This window comes from Xyrauchen texanus, chromosome 30, assembly GCF_025860055.1.
Source record: "Xyrauchen texanus isolate HMW12.3.18 chromosome 30, RBS_HiC_50CHRs, whole genome shotgun sequence".
NCBI classification, from domain to species: domain Eukaryota; kingdom Metazoa; phylum Chordata; class Actinopteri; order Cypriniformes; family Catostomidae; genus Xyrauchen; species Xyrauchen texanus.
The window spans coordinates 36,715,798-36,740,946 of NC_068305.1; the positions used below are offsets into that span (position 1 = coordinate 36,715,798).

Genomic DNA, 25,149 nt, shown 5'->3' on the forward strand with positions numbered 1-25,149 from the left:
GACACCATTATAGCCTTTGTTCCAGTAAATGTTCCCAATCTAGTTCTCTAATGGAAGTTGGCACCTTTTGCCTTGAAGGAAACAGTAGCACTTATAATGCAACCATTTAAAAAAACATCCATCACTGCTTCTGCTGCTTATAGAAGATTTAATAGAATATAGGTATAGCTTAAATAAGCAATTATAGTAAAAGGTTGATTACAAGGTGCACTTTTTGTTTTGCTCACAGAAAATGAACAGTACTTTTCATAAATATTGGAAAGGGACCGTAAGATCATCAGGCGCCCCATGGCAAAATGGCAAAAACATTGGCAACCCTAATGATGACAGAACTATGAGACTAAACTGTTCCTTAAAAAGGAATCACACCACTAAGTTAGACTGCAAGAGAAACTTTGAAGATAAGGAACATTTAGTTGTTTTTTTTTTCAGTATTATTATTATGAAATAATTCACTAAGTTTAAAATAGTTTTAAAAACTAAGTGAATCATTTAAATGAATTCCACTTATGAACTTGGGAGATGGTAATGATCATTCTCAGGCCCTGAATACTGAAGTCTTTTATTCAAGGCAGCCCATCTCTATAATTAAGTCAATTAGCACTCATATTAAAGGAAAAAACTCAACTCTGTGGAGAGCACAGATACGCTCCATGTGTAATTTGGAGCCAGCAAGATTTCCCTGGACAAAGCGAGGAGCCCCAACGCAATATAAGCTATATATCAGTCAGGCCATAGGCTTCAACACAAACCGTAAAAACACATTTGCATAAAGTGATGTCTCTTATTTAGGATCTATTTTATGTTGAGGCCTTTAAAATGGATCATTGAAATAAATGAGCCAGTACTGTAAACTTTTAATGGTACAAGTCAGCTGATAAAAACACAAATTATTGTATCTGGGACTCTAAAGGGCATCAACAGAAATGTGTGGTTTATCATCTGTGGCATGTTGCCTAGTTCGATCAATATCATACTGACAGATTAATAAGATTTCCTAATTCATCAAATGGCTCCCTGACGTAGCTCTGCAATTTTTTTTTTTTCAGCAGCAAATTGCTCATCTACTCAAGATCAAAGTGCAAATTTGCAAAAACTCAATCTTGCCACTTAATACACGCTCATGTCATCAACATTAGATGAGAAATATGAAAGTGCCCAGATAGAGTTTTTATTATACGAGTAATTTCAAAATACTCAAAAGAACAAAATAAAAAGAATACTACAAGGAATATTGATTCCTCATGCAAAGTTTTTTTTTCCCCTATATCTCAAAATATGTCCACATAATGAAGTCTGAAGCCAACAAGTTCTTCCATGTTTGATGAACTATCAGAGCATGAATGGAAGATGACACAAAATTACAATGTCAGACTATTTTATATTTGCAAGTGTTTCAAATGCTTTGAACTGTATGGAGGGAAGCTACTGTCAAGCTAAAAGCAATATACCCTCACGCAACGTTGTGCACAAATCAATTGCTGTAACACGATGCTAAAAAGTTCAAAAGAACTTAACATTTGGCCTTACGTCCCACTAATCTTTCACAGAGAGTGCAGCCAAATAATGTTCATTTACTGACAATTTGCATGACATTATGTGGGTGGTGCAGGCCCGATACACATGTAAAGTACATATATATTTATATAAAAACTAAATCAATAGTAATATTGAAACATATACATATACACACACACACACACACATATACATACATATATACATACATACATATATATATATATACATACATATATATATATACATACATATATATATGTGTGTGTGTGTGATATATATATAAATAAAATCATGACCACTCATGTGAGATGAAGAGTTCAGTCATACCAGTAACCTTATAAAAGCAGTTTTATTCTACATGGGGTAGAGGCGCCTTCATGGGGCAGCCATTTTGGAATCACATGACCAGCTGAATACCACTTGCTTAATCTCAGTAACTGTTCTGTTACTGGACAATTTCATTCATGGATTAAATTAATCCTGGTTTACTGTGCATAGTGAATTTCTACAATGGCAATGGGAACTGAAAACTACAGTGTTTGAATGATGCCGCTTCCAGGCCACAAGGTGTCCGTGTAAGCCAATGTAAGACACTTAGACATCCTGCACCTTTAATGAATATCTTGGTCTTCGAGATACAGCGCTATGAGAGAAGCTTGTTTACAGGAGCTAGCTTATTAGTGCGAGAACTTTTGTTTAGCGCTAAAAAAAACAACAGTAAATTCTCAAGCCACATTGAACAAGCTTCTCTCCTGCGTTCATGAGCATGCAATGGACATCACAATTTTTACAGAAGAAATGTCTTAGATTTCGGGTCGTTTTTTCACCAAAACACATTTAACGCCTTCAGAATATTTATGATGGTGAGTAAATGACAGAATTTTTTTTTTATTTGAACTATTTCATTAAGTGATAAATCAGAGCTCTTTCTATCAGTAATGAAAACACAATTTGTGCACAACAATGTCACTTTAACACAAAGTTGTTTCAAAAGTTTCCTCAGCATTGATTGTTTTTTTCACAAGACAAGAACAACTGAGTAGTGGGCACAAATAAATTGCTTGCCATTCCGTGCATACAGCAAAGTGACTTAAAGCACACTAATTGCAGGGCTGGTCCCACTGGAGCAATCTGGGATTAAGTGCCTTACTCACAGGTACAGCTATTCTGCAGTTCCAGGAAGAGTCTAGTTACACCTGCAGTCCTACATGGATTAAACATACAACCTTAGTGTTGGTTTACTAGACACTTAACAATTATAACCACCTCTATACAGTATATTTACCAGTGGACAGCTCCATATAGGGTTGTAAAGAATAATGGTGATAAATGGCTACAAATCTTTATTTATCTTTAATTAGCTGGTCACATACAGTATCAAATGACAGTTTCACAGTGAATTTGGAATAATACTATAAAAAGTTTGATGTTATTTATCGGGACTGTTCAGCAAAAATAAAAATGCTGTCATCATTAACTCTCATGTGGTTCCACGTCATCTTCTGTAGAAATAAAAGGAGATGTTATGCAAAATGTTAGTGACTGACAGCAAAAGTCACAATAAATTTCATCTTTTTCCGTTCAATGCATGTAAATGGTGACTGTGTCTGTCAGTTCCTAACATACTGCCTAACGTCTCCTTTCAAGTTCCACAAAATAAAGTCATATGAGTTTGGAGTAAATAACAGAATTTTCATTTTGGGGAGAACTATCCCTTTAAGGCTTTGTAAACAAATCTTTTACACGGTTAGAATTAGAGATATGCTGAAGTGTCCTTGGGCAAGACACTGAACCCCAAGTTGCTCCCAATGGCAGGCTAGCGCCTTGCGTGGCATCTCTGCCATCATTCATGTGTGAATGAGTCACATTGTAAAGTGCTTTGAATACCGCTATTTTATTTATTTTTTTCCTGAACATTATAGCTATTAAACTAATAAGAATGATTTATCTTTGTGGGAAATTCATAGAAGAGCAAATCTTGTTTTGTAACCATAGTGCTACAAATTGCAGCTTTAGAAGACACCCTAAATGTATTATCAAATCTTTAAATATATATGATATGACCTTTTACAGTAATTGCAATAGAAGGCTTGAAATGCATTTATAAATATATGAAAGCTAATGACAGAACCAGATTTCTGCAAAAGACCCAAGAATTACAAACAATGTGGTATCACTGGTATATATCTTCCTTGAACTTAATTTCTCCCTGCCAGTATCAAATGTTCAACAGAACTAGTGATGGACATTGTTGAGTACACTAGTCTAGCACACAAAAAAATTACTAATCAATTACTTGAAATGTAGAATTTAACTTTTTAAATAAAGACTATGACACACGCCTGAAATTTACAGCGTATTGTGTGTTTTTTTTTAAATAAGCTAATTTCAACAATATTTAAACTATTAATATTATCATTATTATTTTTAGAAATGAGCACTACACATGCACAACAACATCTAGATAAAAAACATTTACACTCATTGCAATCATTCAAACAAACATACCTACTGAAATGATATAATCACTTCAAATAAGGACATTTTTTGGGAGCAGTATTCCTTTAACAATGCAATGTATCCACAGATCCACCAAATGCATGGAGTTGTAAAGATGTAAAAGAAAATAACATTTCGATATTCGCATAGAAAGAATAGCCATCAAAGACCAGATAGTGTGATTCATGGCGTAGGTTTAAAAAAGAACAGTACCAGGCAGAAGAAGACTGAATTAGTGCATATATATTGTCACATTCTGTAACTTCATTTGCTGTATAATCATCAACAAATATGAAACTTTTGCTTTGTCAAAGGTCTAAGCAAAGACAAAATTCTTCCACATCACATCAGAGGACATCCAAGTGATAAACCACATATTTTTCTACCTCTAAAAATGAGCAGAGCATCTGTTGGAACGTGTTCACCCTGTCCTGAATGTGCTATGGACTTCTGAACACTGTTACTCACTACGGTATATAAAACATGTGTTGTCCATACATCTGTGCTTTATCCAAACACATCTCCATGTAAAGAATGGTTTAGAGTAGTGGTTCTGATGGGTTGTGACCCAAAAACTGGGTAGTAGAAAGCAGGAGAAAACAACATCAAATCCTAATTTTGACATACAGAATAATAATCTGATAATTGTGCTCAATTATGATAGCAAAATTAATAGACTTATCAACTTTTTTAAAAAGGAGGAGAAAATGCTTCCCATATCTCTTGTTGTTGCCAAGGAAGTACAAACTATGCAAGGTAGATTAAAATACAACACAGACTACTTTACATGCGGGCTCACTTCAGTATAAACAAGTGCCGGCCACAATGTGTTTTGTGGGATGAATTTGTGGTTTATTAAATTTCAAGGGATATTTTGGAAACCCAAGTGATCCATGTCTCTACAATTTTAGGATTTGTCATGTAATTAATTTTGCATATTGTTGTGCCTAAGCAGTTTATCATAATATTTCAACATTTCAATATTTGATTTTAAGGATGTTCGTTTATTTTGATAAAATACTTTTGTATTGAGTTAAGTCAAAACTTAATGTCCAATGTAAAATCAAAAATGTTTGTACTGTGTTGTGTTAATATGAATATAGTATGTTAATAATTTTGCAAATTGTTGGGCCTATGCAGCTTTGTGATATTAGTTATTAATATTGTTATATTGATTTCAAGGACATTACCATTTACTTTTGTACGATAAAAAAACGTTATACATCAGAACTTGATGTCGAATGGAAAATCAACCATTTTTGCACTGTGTTCAGAACTAGACTCGATGTAAAATCTGGGTCCTGAAGCATAAGCAGTTGAGAAGCACTGGTTTAAAGCAACGGTTCACAACTATCAGCATCAGATAACAGAAAGGATAAGCAGGAAAGTGGGCAGCTCTGGGCGGCCGTAGGGATTAAATATCCCTTCTGCTCACCCATCAAGGTCCTTGATAATAGAAAAGTGCTTAGTTTTGCCGTCTCCATGAGTTTGTCCTGGGCGGGTGACTCATCACTCGAACAACAAAGGGATGCTGCGGAAACACGTTGCTCTTTGTGTTTTTCTCCGATCTTTATTGCTGGTACAAGAATACTGATCCATCCGAATCTAACATATTGCTTTGTGTACCAGCATTCATGTATACAATTTTTTTTTTTTTTTTTTAAATACAGGCCAATACATTCAGCAAATAATTCAGAAGCAAATAGTTTTACCGCATGAATCTCAAAAAGGCAGTAGAGAATATGCCCAGGTCATATTTAACCAAAATGTTTTTTTCCTATTTTGTACCAAAAGAAATAAGATATTATATTAAGATATTAATAGTGATATTATTTTATAATATTATATACTTCATCAAAATCACCATTGAGACCATTGAGAATCACACACACACACACACACACACACACACACACACACACAATGAAAATGTCAGTGCAAAAGATTTAGATGGTTTTAAAAAAATAAAAAATTGGGGGGTGAAATTGGACCCGGCCATATATTTGTGAGATTCAGCGCAATGTGGCTGCTTAAATGAAACATCTGCTCGTAAATACCTAAGCCCCAATAGTTGTTGCCCTGCAGTGAACTTACAAGAAAATTCAGTTAGAGCCTAATGTTTAACATGCAGGCATCCATTTCCTTCACTCTTTGAATGCTGTTGCTTTTGTAAACATTATTACCTCTGGTTAAATTTGATTCAAGGATGAATGGACAAAAGGTCTCAATTGGTGAGCATTACACAGAGGAGTCTGACTGTACAAATAACTTATCGCACAGAAAAAAGTAGATCTTTGAATCCTTTTCAGATTAAAGACGAACTGAAGAACAAATGGATATGACGTCATTTAGAACAAATTCTATCAAAGAAAGTGTCTTTGTTTTGTCTATGTGATTTGAAACAGCTCACCAACACAACCTTTCAGGAAAGCTTCATACTGGCTGCTAAAACGCCTTCTTACTGTAATTGGTCCACATCATTGGTAGGCAAGAGCTCTCTCTCTCTCCACACATATACGTACACACGTGTACACACAGCCAAAAGTTTGGAATAATGTACAGAAGGAATTCAGTACTTTAATTCACCAAAGTGGCATTCAATGATCACAAAGTATTGTCAGGACATTACTGATGTAAAAAAAAAAAAAAAAAACTTTCACAAAACATCATCACTAATTGAAAAAAGTCATTTTTTATCAAGTCTAGACAGGCTCCATTTCCAGCAGGCATCACTCTAACACCTTATCCTTGAGTAATCATGCTAAATTGCTAATTTGGTACTAGAACATCACTTGCCATTATATCAAACACAGCTGAAAGCTATTTGGTTTGTTAATTGAAGCTTAACATTGTCTTGATGTTTGATTTTGATTTGCCACAGTATGCAATAGACTGGCATGTCTTAAGGTCAATATTAGGTCAATAATTGCAAAAAAGAAACAGTTTTCTCAAACTCATCAGTCAATCATTGTTTTGAGGAATGGAGGCTGTACAATGCTTGAAATAGCCAAAAAACTGAAGATTTCATACAAAGATGTACACTACAGTCTTCAAAGACAAAGAACAACTGGCTCTAATGGACAAAAAGAGATGTGGAAGGCCAGACGTACAAATAAACAAGAGGATAAGTACATCAGATTCTTTCTATGACATGCCTCACATGTCCTCAGCTGTCAGCTTCATTGAATTCTACCCGCTCAACACCAGTTTCACGTACAACATTAAAGAGAAGACTCAGCAGAACTTATGGGAAGAATTGCAAAGAAAAAGCCACTTTTAAAACAGAAAAACAAAAAGAAAAGGTTAGAGTGGGCAAAGAAGCACAGACACAAAAAGGGCACCAGATAATTGGAAAAGAGTGTTATGGATCTTAACAGCATTGAGTTTTTGTGGGATCAGATAGACTGTAAGGTGCGTGAGAAGTGCCCGACAAGACAGTCACATCTATGGCAAGTGCTACAGGAAGTGTGGGGTGAAATGTCACCAGAGTATCTGGACAAATTGACAGCTAGAATGCCAAGGATCTGCAAAGCTGTCTTTGCTGCATGTGGAGGATTTTTTTCTTTGAAGTAGTTTAAGAAGTTCTGGGGGGGGGAATGAAATTGTAATAGTAATTTTTCATGTTATTAATGTCTTGACTATACATTGTGATCAGTTGAATGCTACTTTGGTGAACTAAAGTACCAATTTCTTTCCATAAGAGCTTTGGAAATCTTTGGAAATCTGTACATTATTCCAAACTTTCGGCCTCCAGTGTATGTGTGTATGTAATATATATATACACATATACATACACACACGCGCACACACACCGTATAGTGTGTCAGCGCCTTGAATGCAGAATGTAAACATGACAAATTACACACGATCAACTGCATATAAATTACTTAAAATCATCAGAGTTGTTGAAACGGCTTCTTTTACTGATCATGTGAATTCTACTCCTAGAATTAGGCGTGCAGTAATTGATAACACATTTTAATGTCACATTCGTTAAGGTTTTACATGTAGTCTTGCGTGTCCTTACTTATAAACGCTCCTCTAAATGCCTCCCCCAGCAGTGTGGCCAGTGTCTGAATGTTCGCAAACAGTATGTTGTTGCTCAGCTGTTTCAAACTTTTTTGGCTAAGAGCGAAGAATAAAGAAGAACTTATCTGTGAGGATGTCAGAGCCTTAAAGTGTCAAATTCAGCCCTGAATCAGGAAATTCTAATTAAGTCAGACAAAAGAATTAATCTCAGGAAACATGTAAAGTATATTTCCTGGGAATTTTTCACCTCAAAATCAAAATGAAAGTGTTTTGCATAAAGAAAATTAAGCCTATATTAGGACTGCATATATAATTGGGGGGTGTTTGGGGTGAAATGTGACCTGCACATGTTTTGTGAAAGTCAGCAGAGAGAGAAAGAGTACAAAAAAAAAAGAACATTTTCTGACAGCTTCAAAGATAAAGCTAATCACACGGGGGGAAAAAGTTTAATTTAAGGATACTTTCCTACAAATTAGTGTTTCTTGTTGGGTGAAACAGATAGAAGGTAGATGATTAACAACATCTTACATTTTTAACTTCACCTCGTCACCTGGCCTTCTCAAGCAAGAAATATAATGCTGGCAGACAAAAGTGCACCAATTTCATCCTGAGGCATTTATTACTTCTAACAGCCTCCTTCTCATCTCTCAAGGATGTAATCATTCTTTGTGTTTCTTTTCCCCTTGAGCCGCTTCACTGTACTGTGACAGGGGCTATTAGACTCGGCTCATCAGAGACATTCGCCATCTTGTGGCAGGAAGATAAAGAACAGGACAAATTGAGAGGACAGAGTTTGTTTATGCCACTGGACCATTGAACAATGCTTCTCAACAGGTTTTGCTTCAAGAACAAGACTCAACACAGAACCAAAATTGTTTATCATACAAAATGTCAACAAAAAATATAATTCAAATCATTAACTTTAATGTATTACAACCATGAACTGCAAAGGACGATCAATGTGCAAAATGATTGACATGACACAGGCTGAATAGGAAAACTCATCCACCCATGGAACACACACTGGGCTTAATAATGTAATAGTAATCATATTATTAAATGACATGGATTTGCTAAAATAGAGCCTTTAAAGTCTGCAACAGAAGACATGGGAAGTGCTTTCTCCTCCCTTGTTGATAAGTCTATTTATTTTGCCATCCTAACAATGCATAATTATATGGTTAGCAGTGTTATATTATTTGCATTTAGCATTATTGTCTCTGTTGTTTGTGAGTCAAATAACTAAGGTCAGGACTTAAAAACAGGGTTCCAAGAAGTTTTGACCAATGAGTTGCTATAATTTTCATTAAACATTTTATAGAGATTGCACAAAAAAAGTAATTTCTAGCTGATGATCTAATATTCTAGAGTGGAGCATAACTAGAAAACAAAAAACATAAATATATATATATATATATATATATATATATATATATATTCACTACAGAAATGTCAATGACTTTAATATTAATTTCCATGACTTTTCCAGGCTTGTAAATCACAAATAAAAATGTCCAGACTGTGGAAACCCTGTTTAGAACATTAACAGCCAAAAACATCCAATCCAAATACCATGAATTGACCTGAGTGTGGAAGATTACACTTGCACCAAGTCAAACTGTTTCTCAGCTCCACCATGTTTGAGATAGTTGCTAATTAATCTCCAAAAGTGCATCTGGAAAGCATCCCATGGCTGCCATCTGACAGCTTATCCTCAATGTAATGAGTCCATGTTGGCAAAGCTGCAAGAATAAACTTGCTTGGCTCGCCGAGGGTGGTAATGCCGGCTCTCCGCAATTCACGTCATTGTAGATCAATCTGGCAACGTGATCAGTTTAAACAAGCCACTCTTCCAGACTAATCTCTTTTTGGGCAAAGTTAAAAGTCGAGATGGGAGAAGAATATGATGAAACACAATTGCAGATTCTGCACGGATTTGCCTGTGTCTCTCATTGCAGATTATGCATGGTATCCCTATAAGGTTTTATTTTGATTTCTGGGTTGTGATACAATACTATTATGATTCTTCCATTCATTTAGGCTACACAGTTTGACAGCTTCAAACTCGCTCATTAGGATGGTTTGTCTTTACTGATAGATCTGTAAGCAAATTTAAACACCTCTGATTCACCATTGCATTCATGTGCACAAAGGATATGTCTGTGATTGGTTACAATGCTTAACCGTTGCAAAGTGAAGTGGTAAAAATAAAATTGATGTTTGATGATTTTCTCTTTCTTTTTTTTCCAGATTAATTGTCCAACCCTACTTTAATGCAGAGTAGGTGTCAATGCTACTTTATGACCCCTATGGCCTCTGATTCTTCCCAGCATCCAGCTCCATCTGGTGGGTGGCCACAGGAGAGCACTGCCTTGGATGTTGTGGCTGTTACAGGGGCAGCAGGGAGGCAGTGCAAACAGAGGGCACTGCTCTGATGCTCACCGAAGCTCTGTTCTGGGAGATACTGCAGTTTTATGGTCACAACACCAGCGTCAAATCTGGCTGATTCACTCTCAACATATATCAATAGCATTGGGACTACAGTGCACTCTACTGATGGGTTATTCTTGTACAATGTCCTTTTAAACTCTGTGGTTACGCAATATATTGAAAGCACTCAGAGAAGGGGAATGTTTTTCCCTTATAAAAGATATTAAATGAGTCATAGATCTATGTTCATAAGGGATGTGCAAAATTATGATTATTTTCAAAATAGGATAGTTGGAGGACTGCATGGAACAATCCAAAGGAAGCCCTGCATAATTAGGCTTCTTTTGGTTTTACCTTATCACCCATTCGGAAGCGATTCTTTATACAATAATAATTGAATATATAACAATTAAACTATTAGAGCTATATTTAAATCATTATAAACATAACATACATTATACATTTAATGATTCAAATAATTAAAATGCTTTACATTACTGTGGCAGACATGTAAAGCATTAATAAGAATGCAAAATAATATTTATTTTCATATTTTTTACATTAATGTCACGCAAGCCTGAGTGTGGTTTTTGTTTGCACATCGGTGCATTGCCTATGTAGCTGGAGTTTCGCTTACTGCCCCCTGCTGAAAACAGGTGGTACTTCAAGCTTGAATTGATCCGATTGAAGGACTATTCCTTATTATGGTCCAGGGACATACAGCTGAAGTCTACATACATCTTAACCAAATACATTTAAACAAATATGTTCACAATTCCTGACATTTAATCGTAGAAAACATTCCCTGTCTTAGGTCAGTTAGGATCACTACTTTATTTTAAGAATGTGAAATGTGTACTTTCATCACATTCCCAGTGGGTCACAAGTTTACATACAATTAGTTAATATTTGGTTGCATTGCCTTTAAATTGTTTAATATGGGGTCAAACATTTTGGGTAGCCTTCCACAAGCTTCTCACAATAAGTTGCTGGAAATTTGGCCCACAAATTTTCTATCAGACTGAGGTCAGGGCTTTGTGATAGCCACTCCAATACATTTACATTGATGTCCTTAAGCCATTTTGCCACAATTTTGGAGGTATGCTTGGGGTCACTGTCCATTGGAAGACCCATTTGCAACAGAGCTTTAAATTCCTGGCTGATGTCTTGAGATGTTGCTTCAATATATCCTCATATTTTTCCTTTCTCATGATGTTATCCATTTCGTGAAGTGCACCAGTCCCTCCTGCAGCAAAGCAACCCCCACAAAATGATGCTGCCACCCCCATGCTTCATGACTGGGATGGTGTTCTTTGGCTTGCAAGCCTCACCCTTTTTCCTCCAAACATAACAATGGTCATTGTTGACAAAAAGGTACATTTTTGTTTCATCAGACCAGAGAAAATGTCCCCAAAAAGTAAGATCTTTGTCCCAATGGGCACTTGCAAACTGTAGTCTGGCTTTTTTATGTCAATTTTGGAGCACTGGCCTCTTCCTGGCTGAGCAGCCTTTCAGGTTATGTTAATATACGACTCGTTTTACTGTGGATATATATACTTGCCTACCTGTTTCCTCCAGCATCTTCACAAGGACCTTTGCTGTGGTTCTGGGATTGATCTGTACTTTTCGCACCAAACTACGTTCATCTCTAGGAGATGTTTCCTGAGCGGTATGATGGCTGCGTGGTCCCATGGCTTTTATACTTTCGTACTATTGTTTGTACAGATGAACGTGGTACCTTCAGGCATTTGGAAATTGCTCTCAAAGATGAACCAGATTGTGGAGGTCCACAATTGTTTTTTCTGAGGTATTGGCTGATTTATTTTAATTTTCCCATGATGTCAAGCAAAGAGGCAGTGACAATGGTAGGTAAGGTAGGCCTTAAAATACACCCACAGGTAAATCTCCATTTCAGTACACCTCCCATCAGAAGCTAACTGGCTTATTATCTACAGGCTTTACATCATTTTCTGGAATTGTTTCAAGCTGCTTAAAAGGCACAGTTCACCTAGTGTATGTAATGTGTGTATGTCTGACCCATGGGAATTGTGATATATTCAATTAAATGTGAAACAACCTGTCTATAAACAGCTTTTGGAAAAATTACTTGTATTATGTACAAAATAGATGTCCTAAACGACTTGTCAAAACTATAGTTTGCTAATATTAAATAAAGTTTTCTGAGACCAATCAGATATCAAACCAATTAAAACACTGCTGCAAGAAATATAAAAAAAAAAATAATACGAAATTGAGAAACTACTTGACCACACGTATAGGCTAGGCAACCAGCTATTGGGTTGCTAGTCGATCATGGTGATCGATCACAAATGGTAATGCAACAAATGAAAAGTACACTGAGATGGCATTCAAGCGATTTTGTTTTTCTCTCAGGCCAGAAACATATTTTATGCAAGTACAACACCTCAGACAAGAGCATTGACTGAGTTACTGGGGCCGTAACAAACCTAAGTACTCAAGGGGGCAGTAGAGTTAAGTCAAAAGTTGGTGCCATTAAACTAGATTGACTATTTTTCAGGCAAGTTGCAACAAATAAACTAACTTGTTCGGCAAAATTATCTTCAAAATGTTGGTCTGCTATGACAGAAGTTGACTTGAAAGCAACTTTCGGGAGTTAGCATGTTTACTAATTCCAGGCTGCTACAAAGAGAGCTTCCGAGGAACAATTAATCACTGGATTCCTCAAAGTTTGTGAATTTCATGCCACTGAATCTCTAAAAGACATTGGGACGTTTTGTTTGAGACGCTTCATAGAAAATCACCCTTAGCATACCTGTACATTCTGCTTTGTTCAAGAGATATTATTAGTTTGAGTTCAGATTTACCCGCCCCCAAACACCATATCAAAAAATTACCTGAGATTTGTCATTTCATATGTCAGTCAATAGGTCTCGTCATGTTTAATTGGACAATTATTGGCCAAGGAAAAAAAACAAAATGCAATATAGACCAGACTTTATGCTATAGTCAAAAGTCTAGCTATGCAAGATAAGGTGGACTCCTTATTTTGTCCTAGGCTGGGGTACTCAGTGATTTAAAAAAGGCACTACCAGAGAGCAGCTGACCCATCTAACAACCCTGTCATCCCTCATGAATACTTCTTTCACAGGCAGAGCTGTTAGCAGAAGTGTCTGACTGTGCAAGGCAAAGTGGCCTTGCACAGTCAGCACACCGAGTCCAAGCACAGCTTGTCTGATCACCTGGAAATAGTCTAACCCAAGAGCTGTCACAGACCTTGCCGGTCTCTGTTGTTGGGTGCTGTATTGTGCATGTACTCACTGCTGCAGTGCTTGTCCACTCCATCACCCTGAGAACTGCTTAACACCACCTCTTCTCCTGTAGGCTTTCCGGTCGCCACAGCACTTGGAGTGACAGGCGGCTGCGGTGTGGTCTGAGACCCTGGGAGAGCCAAAGAACGCAAATTACTACAGAAACTCGGACTGACCTGAAAAAAGATCTGGTCACATTTTAAAGACAGTAGTGTTTTCTAAGGCAAGTTTGACTATTAACGTTGTTTAAACCTTGGTGCGCAACTCGTCCCACATAATTTGTGCTGCATTCATGAATGATACCACAAATCGTGCGCCTTGTAAAGTAAAGTAAAATAGTGCGATTTTCACCTATTGGACGATAAAACATGGGACAAAAATTCCACAGACTTAAAAGAATGTTCCGGGTTCAATACAAGTTAAGCTAAATCGACAGCATTTGTGACATAATGTTGACCACAAAAATTGATTTATTAAAAAAAATAAAAAAATCGAGGTTACAGTGAGGCACTTGAAATGGAAGTGAATGGGGCCAATTTTTGGAGGGATAAAGGGAGAAATGTGAATCTTATAATTTTATAAAAGCACTAACATTAATTCTTCAGTTAAAACTCATGTATCTTTTTTAGTGGTTTAAATCGTCATCTTTACAGCCGCTTAAGGATTTTAAGCTTTGTTGACATTACAGTGTCATGGCAAAGATGATGTCTAATTGGCTAAAATTTTCACAGAAAAGGGATTTTATTAAACAAAAAATCATGTTAACAAGCATATTGTTGACATTTTGTCTCTAATCTTTTGAAACAGTGAATATTTAAACATAAAATAATTGGTCCCCATTCACTCCCACTGTAAGTGTCTCACTGTAGCAGGTTTTTTTTATTTAAAGAAAAGGAGGGACAAGTCTTAATACATTTTTGTGGAAATCAATATAATGCTACAAATGCCATCGACTGAGCTTAACTTGTATTGAGTGTGGAATATTCCTTTAATTATACACCGATCAGCCATAACATTAAAACTGCCTGCCTAATATTGTGTAGGTCCCCCTCGTGCCACCAAAACAGCGGCAACCCGCATCTCAGAGCAGCATTCTGAGATGATATTCTTCTCATCACAATTGTACAGAGTGGTTATCTGAGTTACTGTAGACTTTACCAGTTCGAACCAGTCTGGCCATTTTCTGTTGACCTCTTTCATCAACAAGGTATTTCCGTCCACAGAACTGCCCCTCAAATGGAGGTTTTGTGTTTTTGGCAGCATTCTGAGTAAATTCTAGAGACTGTTGTCTGTGAAAGTCCCAGGAGATCAGGAGTTACAGAAATACTCAAACCAGCCTGTCTGGCACCAACAATCATCCATGCAATAATCAGCTAATCGTGTGGCAGCAGTGCAGTGCATAAAATCATGCAGATAAGGGTCAGAAGCTTCAGTTAATGTTCAAATCAACCATCAGAATGGGGAAAAGAATGTGTTCTCAGTGATGTGGACCATGGCTGATGGTTTTAATGTTGTGGCTGATTGGTGTATATAATTTGAGATATCATTTAAGTTGCTGTAAGTGATTCGTAGGGGACTCACGTTGCATCCTTTAATGTGAACTACACTAATCTTTTTTTTTTCAAAGTTTTTATTTTCTCACTGTCTTAAAAGTGGAGAATGAGTGGAATATGATGTGGGTATAAAGACTGAACATCCAAGACAAATGTTAGTCTTGATGGCTGTTTATCAAAGTGATGGCGAGCATGCCAAAATCTAGGGCTGGGTCCTAATTTGCATACAATCCTTCCTATATACTCTGCAATATTTGTATTCATGCACTCAACATCATATGTTCAAAATAGCACAGCAAAGATGCCTGGATGGTGGATCATTTTGGCAAATACTGCCCCATACCCCTTGCATTACACAATAGGATTGTTATAAAACGGATAGTTCTGACTCTAAAATCTGCTTATTAACTATATTACTCGGTGGACTAATTGTTTATTCTGAACATTATTAATATTAAATGTAACCATTTATTACACATTGAAGTCCTTTATCATATTATCACATGCCTTTTTATAAAAGCAACTCAATGCCAGCTGCTTTTAACTTAGCAGTGGTAATGTCAGGTCAGGTCAGGTCACCCTGTAGCTCTAGACTGGTTGCCCACTGATGTTGCTGCTGGAAAATGTATTAGGGAGGCCAGCAGAGGGTGCTCACCCTGCGGTCTGTGTGGGTCCTAACACCCCAGTATAGTGATGGGGTCACTTTACTGCAAAAAAGGCACCGGACACTTCTCGTAAAGAGTAGGGGTGTAGTCCAGGCCGGATTCCTCCTCCATTGGCCCTCATCAATCATGGCCACCTAATAATCCCCATCCATTAACTGGCTCTACCGCTCTCTCATCTCCACCAATAGATGGTGTCGCAACGTGTCGTGTAACGTTCATAATGTACCAATACTGGCATACTGGCTGACTTCATACTTGTTCACAGTTTTCAACCAGAGCAGTGCATACTTTTTATAATTTATAGAAGTATGCAAACTAAGATTAGCCTAACTCAAGGAAAAACTGGACTAAAGACAGCCTGAAGTGTTTCATCACCTCTCTTGCTGCGGGATTCCTTGATATCCTCACACATGCGGTCAAACTCTGGGTCCAGCTCTGAGGCAATCGTGGCGTGCGCAGTGTCCTTCAGGCTGCTGGCCCTGTGGCGGATGATTTTATCTGCACAGAAACACAAAGAAACAGGTACGTTTGATAAATAATTTTTCCTAAAAAACAAATGTAATTATATTCAAGTAATGTTTCTGATAATCGACATTCTAGAAGTCAAATATGTAGCTAATCGTGACAGGTATGTTTCAATGTACCACTGGCCTAGTTTTTCATAAAATCATAAAACATCTACAGGGACATTCATACAAGCAATTTTTCCCCAGGGTAATACATTTGTAACTGTGAGCGCTGATGTTGTTAAACAATGGTTATTAATCTGTTAAAGCCTTCTGTCAAAGATATTTACTTGTTTTATTTCTTAAATCATGTTTAATAGCAGAATTTGGTCCACCAACAAGAGAATCGCAGCAAACAAAATCATGTCAAAATATCTCAGCAGCGACCGACCACTCCAATAAATCACTGTGAAAGACACAATAGTCTCCCTACACTACTAAATATTTTGCAAAAGATGTACTGTTTATAAACATATTGTTTAAATACTTGTAATCAACCTTTTGCTTCAAATCAAAGTTTGTAATGTTGTGATTCACCTTGGAACACTTTTATGGAGGATTTTATAAGATCCCTATGAAGAAACATTTTTTTTTTTTTTTTTTTTAAATACTTCCGGAACTATGGCAGCTGAAAAACAAAATGGGTGGGCACCGTTTTGCGCAGTTGGCAACGTTATGGCAAACGATCCAACAAAGATGATAAGTTCAACTTCATGCAAATGAGCAGTGACGTGATGCTGTGATGACCCCAACACTTTCCTCCATCCTTAATTTGAACCATGGAGGACAGTGGAACAGTTTAGGCAACCTGTTTGAAACGGTCATTATTATGCATTGTTAGATTTTCCAAAGCTATGACCAACTGTGCAGCCCACCAATAATGTAGCATCTATAGCATCTATATATTGTTGGATAGCATCTATCCAACAATATAGCCACTTGGTGCCCCTTCCAGCAATAATATTGCTGTTTGTGCAATCAGGGCATAAATTTGCATCAATCCTTAAAACCAGACCTAAACCTGCTTTTCAACACTGTAGAACATGTTTAAATCAACATCAGATCACTTCTGAACCTCACAGGCACTTACATACATAATCTTACATCATAATCGATTGGAATTCAACTCAAATCCTTAAGCATCTCCTTTTTGGAGAAAAGCTATTCTGAGACTTTAGCGTTGCATGGGGAATCAATCGAAGAGGTTTTGTTTACAGAAACAGTGTTGTCACAACAGGGATTACTGTGTTTTCTAAAAGTTAGGGAGGGAACAGAGTTGCCTGAGGTAGAAAATGGTATACTGTTTGTATTCTATCCTCCTTTCATAGCACGATCATTAATTCAAGCAGGTTTTAAACATGTAGAGAGTAAAGAGCCAGTGTTTTTACTGGGCAGCTCCTCATTACTCCAGGACCAGCTGGAGGTCAGGATCTGGCAAAGTTCAGCTCTTAATTGGAAGACGGGCCTAATTAAGCCATCTAGAGCAAGTGAAGACAGCTGAGAGACTGCTCTTTACTTTAGTCAAGGATATAATGGAAGGCTGAGAGGGAGGGAGCGTAAGCACTTTATTTATACTTTCAAAGCACTCCTCAAAGATCTGAAAAGGCTGCTGGTGCCAAAATCGACAAATGATCAAATGGATCCAAGACAAATTAAATCAAGTGTGCTCAATCCAGCAAATTTCTGGATCTTTATCTTTATGAAGAATTCTGTTCCAACTTAATCAAACACACATGATCTAGCTAAAAGAGGTTTTGGGTCTGCATTCCAATTTGCATACTTTCCATACTTCATGACATGCTAGATTACTATTTGTTCCTTCCCATTTAATATTTGTACTTCAACTGGCAAGAACTAGGTCAATCAAACAACAAAATCAATCAATAAAGAAAAAAGCAAATAAATAAAAATAGTTCAAATGAATAAATTGATGCCTTCCAAATGACAGTTACTATGCAATATTTATGGGTTACTTTGTAGGCCAAAGGTTTCCAGATAGTGTAATATTTTTGGTGGAATTTACGGTGGAAGTATGTTTAGTAGTTTTTGGACAAATTCAGCCCACAACTCCATCAGCTACAGTACAAAAGTCTATTTATTTTTAGTTGTAGTACAAATATGTGAAATGTGAGGTAGAATAATGGTAAATGGTCTGCACTTATATAGAGCCATTTTAACCTGAGCAGTATTCAAATCACTTTACACTGCGTCTCATTCACCCATTCACACACCAATGGTGGCAGAGCTGCCATGCAAGGCATTAGCCTGCCATTGGGAGCAACTTGGTGTTCAGTGTCTTGCCCAAGGACACTTCGGCATGTGGAGTCATGTGGGGGATTCGAACTGGAACTATGGCAGCTGAAAAACTTAGTTTAGTAATGAATTTTTAAAAGAGTCCCATTAAAATACATAACACTTTACAATAAGGTTCTATTTGATAACATTTGTTAATGCACTGTAGGTATTATGATCTAACAATAAACAACATTTTTAACAGCATTCTTATTAATCTTGGTTAATGTTAATTATAATAGCACAACTGTTCATTTTAGTTCATATTGCATTCACTTGTGTCAAGATACACAACTTCTAATTTTAAAAATGTATTAGTCAATATATTAATTATCATTAAAGGTGCACTCAGTGACTGTTATCTTGGAATTAGTGGAATTAGTGTCACCTAGTGGCCTGGATTCAGCATCATTCAAAATCAGTGGTTTTCAGTTTCAGACACCATTGTAGAAATTCACTATTCATAATCAGTCATGATTAATTTAATCCAAGAGTGAATGTGTCCAATAATAAGACGGTTACTGAGATTGAGTGAGTGGTATTCAGCTGATCATGTGATTGTAAAATAGCAGACCCCATGACAGCGCCCCTGACCCATGAAGAATAAAACAGCTTTTATAAGCTTACTGATGTGACTGGAGTCCTCATCGCACGTGAGTGGTCATGATTTTATACATAGGTTTCAAAATTACAAATAATTTCTTTAGAAGTAAAATGTTTATGGGGAAACTTTAATCAAGATTAAGAAATGCTTTGATAATATTTGTCATTGTTAATCATCTTAACAAATGTAATTTTAACAAATACAACCTTATTTTAAAGTGTTAACAAATATTATACATTTTCATGAATAAGTAAACATACTTTAAGCTTCAGAACTGTAAACTTCTCAATTCAAATCTATCAAAACCAAGCTGCAAAAACTGACGTCATAAAACCAAATTCATTAACGCTTGACCAGCCACTTTTAATATAGAGGACGTGTAGTAGCAGCAAAAAGAAAAAAAAATTGAAAGAGAAAGTCTGTTTACTCCTATGGTTCAGAGAGAGAGAGGAAAATGTACCTGATATGTATTTTACATATAAATGATATAAATGTTAACACTTGCCATTTACAACAAGCAAATGAAAATCATGAGGCTTAAAAATCAATTGTTCTAATGATGCAGTAATATTTCCCAATATTGCCATACTATCTTACTAAACAAGTATGTTCTTCCCCACAACCAGCAGTGTACTTGCTCTTAATGCATAGCAGAAGTTTGTGAATTAAGATTTACATTTTCCTGGAATTCTGGATTTTTGAGAATTTTCTTGAATACAATCTGGTATACTTACGGTTTATGCACTCACTGTACTGCAGGTACAGATGTGTCACCAATAACAAACACAGCAGCACAAGTGAATAAACCAAAAAAATCTGTCTAAGTTCGGAATGGCATACTATCATACTACTCATACCATTTCTGCCATTGACCGATATGGCAGAAGCAGTAATAGTAGTAGTAGTATGGGAAGTATGCCATACTGAACTCAGCCTCTGCTTAAACAAAAGAGAAAAGGACACCATAGATTTAAAGAAATAATGTTCATGCTTCAGTTGGGAGAGTAATGCTTAACAAATGGAATTTTGACAGCTCCTAAATCCCATATTCCCCTGGTCTAAATGGACCAGAAGCCTCTTTCGGTTTCCTTATTAAAGTAGCTAATTGTGTTTTGTCTAGTTCCTTCAGTGGCTCCTCTGTGGATGCTGCGTTTAAACAAATGACCCACGTTCTCCCAGCAAATGGGGTGCTATGATTTATTCATAGGCTCCGGTAGCATTTGGCTAACAACATTCACTGGTTGACCAATTAATCCAGACTACTGGGAGTTCTTAAAAAAAAGTTTTGTTTGAAAGTACCCAGCTGGCAGACTTGATCAGAAATTGAAGCATAATATAAGACATCTCACCTTGCTTTGTTTGCAATCAATGACATGGTTCTGGTTTCCCAGCGCTTGTAATCACGTGTGTTTGTGCAGGTTTTAATGTAGACATGTTCTTGTTGGTTTTAATAATGCATGCATTCCAATTTGGTTTGATATATGGTTCGTCTTTGCATCAGAGGGTTTATTGCCCCATGAGTTGAGTAAGTTTGTGAAGGGGTGTTTGTCATGCTATAGGGGTGGAACTGAATAGTCTAAAAAAGGTAGTAAAGAGACTAAATAAATATTTCACATTCTGCCAATGCTTTGGTGGAAAAACCCAGTGAGAGGCTTATTTTGAAAGCTCTTCTTGTTATGGCACAAATTGGTCGGACTTATTCAAATCCATCATTTGAGTGATTATTTAAAAGAACCAACACCAAAAATTTTCTGTAATTCGGACTGCACTAGCCGCACTGTATGTTTGGTTTTGATTGCAGCCGGCAACGCAATAAACAGCACAACAGAAAGATGTGTTGTTTTGGCATTATTTCACGATACACAGTCTTTATATTTCATTAAATTCAGGCTGCAGGCTCACAATTTGGGTAAAATATAAATTATTTTGCCATGGCCAGTAGATTCAGTGGCAGCACTCAACACTGCACTCTCAACACTGTACACATTTACAAGCAATATTATTGCCTATTATTGCACAAATACTAATAAAATATGACATTATATCTGCACTGCAGAAGTGTACCAATTGACAAACCATATGGCCAGAGAACAGCAAGAAATCCATTAAACCAATGAATGAGTTTTATGGAGACTGCTCATTATAGAGACTGCCATTTTTCTCTGTAGAGAGATCAGAGAAAATGATTTTCTGAGTCTTTTGAATGGGAAAAAGGTCAATGGGTTAATATCTAGCTTCATTTACAGTCCTCAAATGCTCATATCTTCTAGTGAAGAGCTGACAAGCTCTGTTCTATTAATCATTGACAGTGTCCTCCATGATTCAAGTGTGGAGTTTGGCTGATTGGTTCTTTTATTTTTTTGGCTGGTAGCATTTTTTGTGTAATTTAAAACAAAAAGTAGTTCATTCCAAATGTATCATTAGCAAATGTAATTATTTACTGAACACTGTCGTATTATACTGCTGTCAATGTTTTATAAAAGGGGGTTTTAAGCAATGTTTTGCACCATGACTAAGAACACCCCATCTCATGGCAAAATCACTGTAACACACAGCCTTTAACTCTTTCCCCGCCAGCGTTTTTAAAAAAAAGTTGCCAGCCACCGCCAGGGTTTTTGAGGATTTTCGCTAAATTTTAATGGCCCGCAGAATATTTTCTTCCATGAATATATGAAGATGCTATATATCACAATAAAGATCTGAGCCTCTGCTTTTAGGCAAAAAAACGCATTTTATTTTATCTTCATTTGTTCTTTTTTTATTGCGACTTGAACAGAGGTCGGTTTTGTCAAAAACAACATTTCAGACAAAAAGCTGATAAAAAGGCATGTTTATGTCTGATATTTTGAGCTTCTCAATACTCCACTTCTTCATGTTTGAGACGATCGCAGTCTGTTTCTTTGATCAAAGAGTTGCGTACTCTTTCAAAACATGCGCAGGGGTCTTCCTTACCGTATAACACCTAAAACACAGAAACCCGGAAAATTCCGTGTTTGGCAGGGAAGCGTTTTTTCATAAAACACGGAAAATTCCGTGTTTGGCGGGGAAAGAGTTAATGGCTTACTGCTTTATTTACCTCCCGGGTCCTTGTCTGGATTGTATTCTAACGCGTTGTTGCATATGAGGTCAATGTCCGCTAGAAAATCCTTGGCCACTATGTACTTGTGAGTGTCGATCTTCATCATGATGGTGGACAGATCCATAGGTTGCTTGATAACCTCAAGGTAGTCCGACACCTAAAACACACGCATAATAAATAGCATGGTGACTCTCAGGAAAATTATTAAACATTATTTTTACAATCAAGCATATTTTCTAAAAAAAAAAAAAAAAAAAAAAAAAAGGTTTTATTCTCATTAGATTCTGATTACTTAAACATTTTCATTAAAATCTGCGTAAACTCAAAGAACTACCAAAATGTATAAAAACTTAACAACATGCTTTTTTTTTAATTCTCATTATTGTAATATAAATGGTTAATAAAATCAACAAATTTAAGGCAGGACTACGAAGATGTATACAATCTTTAAAATGTAAATATCTTTTTTTCCTTACAGGAATGAGAATTTGTGGGAAATCTGCTTAATGAAGTTAAGACATTATTTTATGACAATTTTCTGCAAAACATTATTTATTAAAAGCAGACTGCTATTTTTCAAAATTACAGGCTTGAAGAGCTTCACCCTATAATAGACTCAAAATGCTGAGTGCAGGAAAAATTTTCCTGCTTGTTTGCCTATTTGATTGATGATTTTTTTTAATTGCCTTCTCAAATTTACTGATGCAGGTAACGATCCTGCCCACAAGCTGTCGTATAAAGACAATTATTAGAATAGTTTGGTCTGAGGGTTGCAAATAAACCATAAGTGCTCCTAATTAGATCCAAATATTGAAGAACTAGTGTACAGAATAACACATTAACAGTACCTCTTCAATATCTACGGGCTTGCTGAAGATGAGGAAGCGCTTGTCAGTGGCAAGCCGCTTTGTGACGTCCCTGAGAAAGAGGCGGAGCTCACGCAAGGTGTTGTCCTCCTGCTCAACCAGTCGCCTCTGCTCCTCTGGAGAGAGCTGTCGAGGGCCGGGGTCCTCAGCGAGGGGCAGCACCTCCAGATTGCACACTGAAAACACAAATACAGCGATTAATATAATGTAATGAGAATCTTGAGGTCCGTGGAGCATTCATGAGCATGAGAAAAGTTTGTACAGAGTGAGATTTTCATTGAAAAATAAAATCACTAAAATGGTATTTCTTCAAAAGCCTTTGATTATAACACACGAGCATGGACTACTTTTAACTTTAATGATACTTTTGGGTCCTTTTTAAGTTTTTATGTGAGGCACTATCCACTGCCTTTGAATTGCAAAGATGGCCCTTGATACTCATTAAAACCTCTCCGTGCACGTTTTAAATAAACCCTCACGTGCATTATTGACAAAAATTACCAGTATACAGCACTCGTGTCGAGCGATGTCTGCAAAAAGTGCCGGTTTTGTAAACGTCTTTATTTTCTTTGTTTTTCTCCTCAATTTGGAATGCCCTATTCCCAGTGCGCTCTTAAGTCATCTTGGTGTCGTAGCGACCTCAATCCGGGTGGCGGAGTTCGTATCTCAGTTGCCTCCGCATCTGAGACCGTCAATCCGTGCATATTAACATGTGGCTTGTTGAGCACGTTACCGCAGAGACATGGTGTGTGTGGAGGCTTCACGTTATTCTCCACAGCATCCATGCACAACTCGCCACGTGCCCCACTGAGAACGAGAGCCACATTATAGCGACCACGAGGAGGTTACCCCATGTGACTCTACCCTCTGGAGCCAATTTGTTTGCTTAGGCTGGAGTCACTCAGCATGCCCTGGATTCGAACTTGTGACTGCTGGTGTGGCAGTCAGTGTCTTTACTTTCTGAGCTACCCAGGCACCCTGCTTTTTTGTGTCTTTATAAAAAAAAATACAAAAATTCAGGTTTGGAACATGAGGGTTAGAGTAAATCATGACAGAGACTTAATTTTTGTGTGAACTATTCCTTTAACTAGGGGTGGCAATCATAAGGAATTTAACAATTCTTGTTTTTAATTACACTTAAGGAACAGTTCATCCCAAAAACAAAATTTTTTCAAAATTGCAATAATTTACTTACCCCTATGTAATTTCGAACCTGGTTTGAATTACTTTGGTCAATGGAACACAAACAATGAAAATCAGTAGAATGTTCATGTTGCTCTTATCCATACTATGAAAGCATATAGTGACCAGGGCTGTTAAGCACAATAACTGATCAAAGGTTTCGTGTTCAATGAAGCAAAGAACGCCATATGGGTTTGGAATGAAATGAAGATAAATGATAACAATATACATTTTTTTGGTTGAACTATTCCTTTTGACACCAGTGCCAAAAGGATTTTTAAATGTTTCTTTTTTGGGTACTTTTAAGGAAGTTAGTCAAGAATGATTCTGACCGATTCAATGAGGAAGTCATTTAAAGGATTCAAACTGATTAGGATTCCTGTTGAACAATTCATTAGAAGAACAAGCAACCAGCAGCAGAGAAGTGCAGGAAACTGCATTTTAGTATGATGTTCTATCCATGTTGGCTGATTTGTCAGCAATTAAAAGCAGTAGTTAGGAGTTGATCAAATTGTATATATTAGTGTTTCCTAGCATTTTTTTGTTGTTGCCACAAGTACCCCCCCAGCACCATTAATAAGGCTCCACTTCATCGACACAAAACAAAAGATGTGTCCTAAAGACTAAAAACCA

General features: G+C 36.8%; 1 protein-coding gene across 2 annotated transcripts in view; it reads right to left on the bottom strand.

The window, feature by feature from the left end:
- The window catches only part of atad2b (ATPase family AAA domain containing 2B), a 108,397-nt gene that overhangs the window by 40,856 nt on the left and 42,392 nt on the right, over positions 1-25,149 (bottom strand). For both annotated transcript variants that reach the window (XM_052098964.1, XM_052098963.1), the window contains exons 21-24: positions 23,317-23,510; positions 22,466-22,625; positions 16,363-16,485; positions 13,780-13,899 (exon numbers count right to left, since the gene is read on the bottom strand). In XM_052098964.1, the coding sequence (XP_051954924.1) occupies positions 13,780-13,899; positions 16,363-16,485; positions 22,466-22,625; positions 23,317-23,510 (597 nt within the window). The remainder of the gene's footprint in view (positions 1-13,779; positions 13,900-16,362; positions 16,486-22,465; positions 22,626-23,316; positions 23,511-25,149) is intronic.